The sequence below is a fragment of the Agrilus planipennis genome, unplaced genomic scaffold, assembly GCF_000699045.2.
Source record: "Agrilus planipennis isolate EAB-ADULT unplaced genomic scaffold, Apla_2.0 scaffold249, whole genome shotgun sequence".
In the NCBI taxonomy this organism is placed as follows: domain Eukaryota; kingdom Metazoa; phylum Arthropoda; class Insecta; order Coleoptera; family Buprestidae; genus Agrilus; species Agrilus planipennis.
In genome coordinates this window covers 116,146-125,666 of record NW_020439523.1, presented here as the reverse complement: position 1 = coordinate 125,666, position 9,521 = coordinate 116,146, and the positions used below count along the sequence as shown (strand labels likewise).

The 9,521-nt window shown below is 33.7% G+C and overlaps 1 protein-coding gene across 2 annotated transcripts in view; it reads left to right on the top strand.

Moving 5' to 3' along the window:
- LOC108739678 overlaps positions 1–4,895 on the top strand; it is a 47,099-nt gene extending 42,204 nt beyond the window's left edge. The window contains exons 6-8 of one of the 2 annotated variants that reach the window (XM_018473687.1): positions 691–914; positions 2,661–2,711; positions 4,552–4,636. In XM_018473687.1, the coding sequence (XP_018329189.1) occupies positions 691–914; positions 2,661–2,690 (254 nt within the window). In that variant the 3' untranslated portion in view covers positions 2,691–2,711; positions 4,552–4,636. Of the gene's footprint in view, positions 1–690; positions 915–2,660; positions 2,712–4,551 lie in introns of both variants that reach the window. The other variant, XM_018473686.1, reaches the window with a different exon arrangement.
- The last annotated feature ends 4,626 nt before the right edge of the window (positions 4,896–9,521 follow it).

Sequence of the window (9,521 nt, the reverse complement as noted above, 5' to 3'; positions counted from 1 at the left end):
GATAATAAATTATGTTTATAATAACCATTTAACAGCAAGATATGAAACATTTGTAATTCTATTGAAACTTTTCATTAATAAAACGAAAACAAAGCAAATTTAAAATTAAACTTTGCATTAAATGGTACATCTTCATAACTTTATAGCTGAGAAAGTTCATTTTACCAAAATTTAATTAATTTTAGGTTTAATACTTTTTTAAAATTATATAAATGAAAACCACTTAATAATTGTATTGATATCTTTTAACGGAATATTATTATTTAAATTTCACTTCAAACTGTTATTTCTTTAGTTTCTTATTTAATCAAATTGTTAAAAAATAATAAGAAGCACTTTGATTTTCTTGTAGGGTTAAATTCAATGCATTAGTGAATTTTTTGAATTAGCATTACTGGTGCGTAAAACCAGGGACCCGGGTTCGATTCCCGGCGAGGAAGTGACACCAGCACTATTTTTTTCTCATTAATTTGAAGTTATCTACAGTGGGTAAAGTTAATTCAAAAACTTAGTTCACTAATGTTACAAATATTCTTTCACCATATAATTCTACCTTTTATAATTGCTTTGCAAAGCACAGATGTCATTGTACATTACATAGCACACAAATATATGCTTAAAATGCTTCCTTCTTTTTATAATGTCATTTAACATTGAATTCTCATCATTTTTATATTGTGACGTGTTAAGGTTCTCGTCGACCGAGTATATCGTCTATCCACAGCGGATCGTCGATTAGAAGTTACAGCGCAAAAAGATTCGAACGCGACAGGGAAATGAAGGAGGAACGTGAAATGCAGAAACGTCTCGCAAAAATGACGGCGGCGATGCAGGCCAACGGAAGGATAAACCAGCCCACTCCTAGTCCCCGGTCTACGGACGAACTGTTGCCAACTTTAACTGAAGATAAACCGGTAAGAATTAAATTAAATTAACCCAACCTAACCTAACCAAGGAAAAATTGAAAATTTAAGAAATAGTTTACGTGATTTTGATTTATGTTTTACAATGTGGGGAAGACAGCCAAATATGTTTGTAACTTGCGTCGAACGTCCATTATTACAATCATAATAACAAAAAACACACAACTGAAGGAACGGAGGATTATAATCCTGTTACGTGGAGGGGTCAAGGTTTACATTATGTAAAGGCTTTAAAACCGTTCATAGATTGTACAAACATATGTAGAACGTAGGCAAAAAATTAGCNTAGAAATTTGAGAAAGCTTCAATCCCTTTAACTTTATGTCGATCTTTTGTCGCTTTTCCAACCCTATTCCAGACGTTCATCAAATTATGCAGAAAAGATGCAGACAAAAGAATGTGAAATTTCTATATGCTGGATGAACATTTTGCCTTACCTATATATCAAAATGGTATATCTACTTCTTTCTTTAATATAAAGTATAAGTTTAAAACGCTTTCAAAAAATAACGCACACCTGTTTTATGAGTAAGTAGTGGGCCTAATGAAAACTGCAATATGGCGCCTTAAAGCTTGCTGATGAAAGTAGCCAAACAACGAAATGCATCGCGAGAATACATGGTGAGTGAGTGAGTGATATAGGTGACCGATGAATTAATGAATCTTCCAGATCCTCTTCTCCTTGCGCTTTAAAAGAATATACGTGGAACAAACTACCACACTAAACATTCTTTTTATTTTGATCCATTTCAATTACTGACACCTTGAGATTTTTGCATATGGTACGAACACGGTATGAACACGATTGTATAAGTAAAAATGCAATGTAAAACGACACGACACAAAAACAGTAGGAACACGGCATCAGCGTAATATTAATAATGAAAACTGCACCTCCAGGGTCTCGTTATCATTCAGCAACCTAACCTAACCTAACCCAATGGAAAAATACGTAGGTGCAACACCACAACCCTTCGACATTCGTTTTTCTCTAGGAACAGATATATTCAAAATGTGTGCTCATGGTGATCTTCTTGGAAAAATGTGTACATATGCAAAATATATTAATGGAACATAAACTTACCATTTGGATCTTTGGCCAAAAAATTCTTCAGAAAGTTTATATTTGCACTTCGGTCAATCAAATGAAGACGACCTTTATCATTATAGGAGAGACACTCACTAATAATTGTTACGTAATAAATAACCTTCTTAACTACTCACTAATTTTATTTAACTGTCTAGGTACTTTTCAGCCAACACCATTATCATTAATTAATTATTAATTCACCACTATACCGCACACTTTGTCGCTTCTTCGCTTTTACTAACACGCTTTGTACTGCCTCGTAACGCGAACTCGCAGCAACTATTTATTTGTTCTGGAAAGATCCAAAATGTGACAACTCGAAACTCTGGTCTTCTTTGTCGCTATGTACGTTGGGTTGCATACAGGTGACAGTGCATGTTACGTTGCCTACATCTGACAATATCATAAATCCTTTCTTAAAATAACTTTCTGTCCTTTGAAAGGGTTCACGTGTTGGATTTTTTTGATTTCTGCTAGCGTATTGGATTCTTCATTTACCATTGCAATTATCGTGTAAAATGGGAACACATCTGTAATGATAACGGTCTTCAATATTATTTTCACCCAATCGATTAACTTTTAGCTTATTTCTAGCCTTCCTCTTCTTCAGTGTATTATTGATGGGATAACCAATATTTTTTCGACAGGTCTTCAGCTACTCTACCATAACATTGTGAGTCCGTGGATCTGTTCCGCTGGTGAGTTGATCAAGGATTTTTAGCTTGGCTAGTGTAATAATCTTAAGATTCATTCTTGGTTTGTTATCTTCAGTTATCAGTTTTTTTCTGAATTATTGTTTGATTCTATAAATTCGTCACCCAGGTTTGGACTCGGCTGGTAGGTAAGTACATTAATGAATGAATAATAAAAAAAAAACCAAAGAAAGATTTCGTTAAAAATAACGCTCTAGATATTATATTAAAGCATCTTGTCGTTAGTTTACTAACCCTCCCTATACTGGTAAAGCTAAACCGATATTGTACACGGAAATGACACATTTCTTCGTCAGGATTTTTATTTTCATGTCACAAGCGAATACGTACAATTTGGTGAACGTGTGGAATTATTTTTTTCAACTACGTCTATTTGAACCTGTCCATCCCCTGCTTCTCTGAAAATTGTCCTAAACTAACCGAGCTCTCATAATCTTCAAAGCAAAGCAAAGTGTAACACCCCTCCAAAATATTCCCAATTTTCCTATAGCACGTCGTATTTATGTTGCCACCCTTTGATTATTGGATTTAATAGAATATCCCTATTGTTATGTACAATCATGTACATGATAATCAGATAATTATTACACTGATTTGTATGTCTGCAGGCAGGGACCGACGATTTTTAAGTTCAAAATTGATATCAGCATCTGTCAAATCACCACTTATCGTACAGGGAACTACAAAATTCTATGAATTACTACAAAACAATATCGAATTAATATACCCCAGCTGAGTAAAACTGAAAACTACAAGATATTGTGGTGGGCTAATAAATGCGTATAATCCAAAATTCCTAGAAAACGATTCGAAAAAATTATTGATTCCATTTCTTATTAAAATGTGTAAAAGATCGGAAACAAAATGGGGTTGCAAGTATTTTGATATAAAATGATTGATCTTGATTTTACATCAATAAAATTTATGAAGACTGAAAAGACTTTGGCGGTTGTTGTAGAAGTGAAGCAGTTCACTTTAGTCCCTGAAGAAGGTAACCTTGTTACTAAAAAGGGCTTCGGACAACTAAAGTGTCGTGTTTTAGCGTCGGGGTTTTGACCTATTTTGTTTGTTCATCAATAAAATTATTACAACAAACTATTTTGGCTTCAGTGTTTTCTTTCATGATGACAAAGGTAAATAAGGAAGCGTACAGAAGAATTATTTTTTGCTGAACTGAAGAAACTATGACATAAAGATAGAAAAACTGTATCTCAATTACTTCAAACAGAAAAATATAAATCATACTTAATCTTCCCAGCTGGTGATATAGTGCAAACACCACTATTAGTCTAGAAAAACTCCAATATTTAAAAAATGAGCANTTTTCTTAAAAAATATTTTATTCTCAAGTAAATGTAGATAATTGAATAGGTAGGTACTACAAAAAAGTATTTAATTGAAAAAACGTATTTTGCATTTAGCATTTAATATACAAAATGGGAAATCTATTTTGTGCTTTACATTTGAAATAACAAATCAAAAAAGTATTTGCATTTTATATTTAATACTTTTAAAAACCATTTTGCACAGAGGACTCTATGGAAGTCAATAAAAAATAGACGAGATAGGTTGTTAGGGCTATCAGATATGAAGGTCCAGTCAGAGACATATTAGAGGCAGAAACGGGAGTTAGGAGGGGTAGAGGCAGACGTAAGTTAGATTACTAGGTGAGTAGTTCTAGTTTTAGGGAAGATTAGCTCAGGATAGGAAAGAGTGAAGGTACGTGTCCAACCAGTCCAATAGGACTGACGACCTTATGATGATGATGATGATGATGCACGTCTCTATCAGCTACTTACCTACTTAATCTATCTTTTACTTGCAGGTGCCATTAGCTCTCCAAGAAGAAGAAAACAGCTCCAATAGCGGAGTTCACGATGACATTCCATCGACATCTAGACAATTTCTATAACATTTTGTAGTAATAATTATCATGTGCCCCCTCCCTGCCAATATTATATTAACAATTTTATTAAAGAATGGCCTATGTGGTGATATGATGGTATTTTGTTGTTAAACGTTTAAATGGGCGCTTTTTTTACAAATGTAATTAAGTATTATACAAATCGTTGTTCTTTATATTGTAAGTAATTTAAGATTTAATATTAGGTAATTGTACATATTTACATGCTTTGTACAGATGAACGTGAAATTCGGGCATTTTATGGAATAAAACTGTTCAAGTTTACAGTTTTTGTGTTGTCATTCAAAAATTATTACTTTCCTTCTTAGTTTTTGGATGGATTACAGAGAAATTCGAAACTCAAATTTAATTTTTATAACTTTTTCAGCATATTTAAGAAACACAGAAATTAAAGGTGGAAATTAATCCTCCACTTTTCTCAAGTCTTTTTTTCAAAAATGTTTTAAAAATTAATAGAGAGGTTAGGCTGAACTCCTTTTGGTGTGCTTTTTGGGACTCCGTTAAAGTCACAGATTAACTGGGGAAGAGGGAAGGGTGATGTATCAGGTTAATCAACCCTCTGAGTAATAAATGGGGTAGTTCTTTGAAAAACTCAGCTTTTTATTGACATCAACTGCAAGCTCTAAATGTCTCACCCCTCATAACCTCGTTGCATTCTGCGATACTATACTCCCTCATTAATGCGTACCTTATTAATCTTATTTTTTATATAAAATACAATGTTTTACCTCAAGGGGATTAGGGAATATTACATCAACAAGCATTCAAATTTTATTTGAGGAGGAAATCAATTATAACATTTTATAAAATTCATAAAAATTCACGTTAATATCTCTTTTTTTTTTTAAAAATATTAGTCCTTCAAAATCAACTGCCACCAAATATCTTCTTGCACCATTAGTATAATGTAAATTGATAAAACGTTAAAATTTACAATAAACCAAAAACTAATACACATACTGATGTTGAATTTTGGTCTATTTCGTTATTTACAATAATTTTAAATTGGATTTGGCTCTTTTAACATATTTGAGAAGGTTCGGTTCCTTAACGAAACGTTGCTATAGAATTATCGGACTAAATATTTCTGACGATATATTTTATATTTATAGGGAATAAAGCGGATGTAACGTTGGACAAACAGACACCTGTATGATTTTTTAAACGTTCTATTTCCCCTTTTTAAAGAACTCTTAAAATTGTTATGCCTATGGTTTATTTCGCTGTTCGCGTAACCCACCCTAGTCGGTCGCGTGGCCCACCCTCGTCGCTCGCACGACCCGCTCAACCAAAAGGAACATAATAATTTTTACGATATTTCTCCGAATATGTGTCAATTGTTGAGGGTAGGGTTTTAGAAATGTCAGTAGGTAATTTCATAATTTAGCACTCTTTAATCCTCTAGTCTTTAACAGTTGCATAATTTAACATTACTTTTTACGGCATTTGACAGTTTCCATTTGTAATAAGAAGAAGACTTTCATAGCCAAGCCCGATTTAAAATGAGATTGTTTAAACTTTTATGCACAGAACTGTATGATTACTTTATCTGCACGTTTGCTTTTGTAAATCTTGCTAGCATTAAAAAAAATATTTTACGAAATGCATGAAGCAGACATCTCGGATAGATCATACCGATCACTAACTATTTATTTTATCTATAAGTAGGTATGATCTCAAAACATAAAACTGCTACATTAGCAAACCCAAAAAGTTTTTTATTTTACTTTGTTAATAATTTTTTCAACTTTGTGGCTTTTTTAAACTGAAATAATNTTTATATAAAATACAATGTTTTACCTCAAGGGGATTAGGGAATATTACATCAACAAGCATTCAAATTTTATTTGAGGAGGAAATCAATTATAACATTTTATAAAATTCACAGTCTTATGAATTGCTATAAAGAAGTGATAACGTATATATCTCCCACAATAAGAAAGTTAAAAAACAAACTTTTGGGTGTTTCATTCCCACCAGCCAGTAATGTTGGTGGGCGGGCAATCCCTCCGGATTACACCGGAAGGTAGAACGGAAGACCCTCTTCAGCCTCCCTTCAGGAATCGTGCGAATGGGTAGGTGGTGGTTAAGCCAGAAGAGAATGAAAAATTATCTGTGGAATATTACTACCCCAGCATTTGCCTAAGTGATCCAAGGAAATCACAGAAAAACATGGACCAAGACAGACGGAATCGGAATCGAATCGACGTCCTCCCGAATGTTAAGCATGGTATAAACCTCAGGTCATGCCGCTCGCTATTACGTCTTTATAACCACATACGTATACATATAATACAAAACATTCACTGCTTTGCACAGGTTTGGCGTCTATCGTGCAACGTTGTATTTGTCAGGGAGTGCGGAAGTATTCCATGACGGGAAGGGGGGTAATTTTATTTCATAAACGCGGTTCGGAGGGGTGCCGTAGGGATGGGTTGTTTCACTACTTTTTGGAGATGTAATGACCATGGAAGTGTACCCAGGACACTATCGTGCTTTTTGCGTACGTGCCTATTATCGCTGATGATCATAGTTAAACGATTATATCGGGCAAAATTTAATGTACCTACGGAATGCACCGAAGGACGATACTATCAGAAAATGGATTCGAATATTTGGGGTTACTGAGCCAAAGAAAATGCAAAACATAAACATTAACAACCACTACATAGTCCAAAAGTTAATGCATGGGTTGCCATGTCTGTTGAGGACATCATTGGGACTTCTTTTCTTTGAAGACCAACAAGGCCGAACACTTACGATAAACAGTGACGGGTATTGTGACGAGTTAAGAACTTTTTGGTTCCACAACTGCAAGAGTTTGGTGGTTTTAATGTGGAAAGATGATTTCAACAAGATGAGGTCACTTGCCACACCTCAAATCAATCGCTTGTAATTGTTTTTTTTTTATTTAATTTACAAACACACTCTACCCTTTCTGGACACCCTGTAATATTTACAAAGCATCTTTTATGACTAATTTAGTTAACTTTGAACAAATATGCCGCAAAATGTAAAGTTAGGACGAACGTTTACTTTCGTCTAGTATTAAAACTGTGCGCAAAGTTTATTATAATTACAAAATTAATTATTAACAGTATAAAAAACCTTGATGTCCTTTTGATATTTCTAAATGGTTTAACGATCACCCACGCCATTTACCGGGCACAACAAAATAGTATAAATATTCACTTTCAGCAACTTCGCTCTGTACCTAAACTCGAAATGACGTCATGCGCGTGCGAGACCGATTTCAGTCAACGGAGTAGCACGCCATTGACGGGTAAGACACTTTGTAATACGTGAAGTGCTTGCTGTAAACATATTGGAAACATAAGCAGAAGTAAAGAAAGGTAGATAATAATTATTAGATTACTGTTTGCAGGTATTAAGAGATATGAGATTTTTTTGGGAGATGCGAACATTGAAGAAATGTAGGAAAGTGTGAAGGTCGCCTTTAAACAGTCTTAAGGTCTCTGATGATGCCTTTCATTAACCCATTACACTCGGGTGAAAAAGTTAATAAAAATAAAAAGCTCAGTTCTGTCTTTTAATTGTTTTATTGACGTGGTTACAAAACTGTTTCGGTGCTACTTCTATGTGAGTGCATCTCTAACAAAATATTCTGACAATAAGAATAATTATCGATAATAATTATAACAACAATTTCATCACTGTTTCTACCTTATACAGTTTTTGCAACATAATAATAGCTTTTAGTAAACTAANAAATTAATGATTCCATTTCTTATTAAAATGTGTAAAAGATCGGAAACAAAATGGGGTTGCAAGTATTTTGATATAAAATGATTGATCTTGATTTTACATCAATAAAATTTATGAAGACTGAAAAGACTTTGGCGGTTGTTGTAGAAGTGAAGCAGTTCACTTTAGTCCCTGAAGAAGGTAACCTTGTTACTAAAAAGGGCTTCGGACAACTAAAGTGTCGTGTTTTAGCGTCGGGGTTTTGACCTATTTTGTTTGTTCATCAATAAAATTATTACAACAAACTATTTTGGCTTCAGTGTTTTCTTTCATGATGACAAAGGTAAATAAGGAAGCGTACAGAAGAATTATTTTTTGCTGAACTGAAGAAACTATGACATAAAGATAGAAAAACTGTATCTCAATTACTTCAAACAGAAAAATATAAATCATACTTAATCTTCCCAGCTGGTGATATAGTGCAAACACCACTATTAGTCTAGAAAAACTCCAATATTTAAAAAATGAGCAAATGCCTGCAAGGTTTTCTTAAAAAATATTTTATACTTAAGTAAATGTAGAAAATTAAATAGGTACAACAAAATAGTATTTTGAAAATACGTATTTAGCATTTAAAATACAGAAAGGAAATCTAAGTTTTGTTGTTACGCCACTGGTACATACAAATTCACATAGCTGTTGTCAGCATATCTAGGAGACTCTAATTGCAGACTATCTTCGGAATCTCGTCTCGAGACAGGAAAGGCAGCAATTGGGGACCACGTAGTATATTTCGGGACCATAAGTCCAATGGGGTGTGTACGAACTCGTACAATGACTTCTAACACACCAAAACAATTTTCATTCGATTCATTACTTAAATCTCTTGTTTCATAAATCCCTTCATGGAAATTTAATTCAGCCATTTATACAACAAAATTAATGCTGCAATATTATTATTGTTCATACAAGTCTTGGTCTCAAACATTCATTCTTCTCACATCACAACCTTGACCTTGATCTTGATCTTGCTAATGTCTGCTCACTCTCTATTTTGATGATCAAACTTTTTGCTGTATTTTGTTTCTGTTCGTACCACCGATCTTCTACGTTAAGTCTTCATTTTGGCCGGGATCTTACTTCAGTTGTTTTTGACAACCATTTAG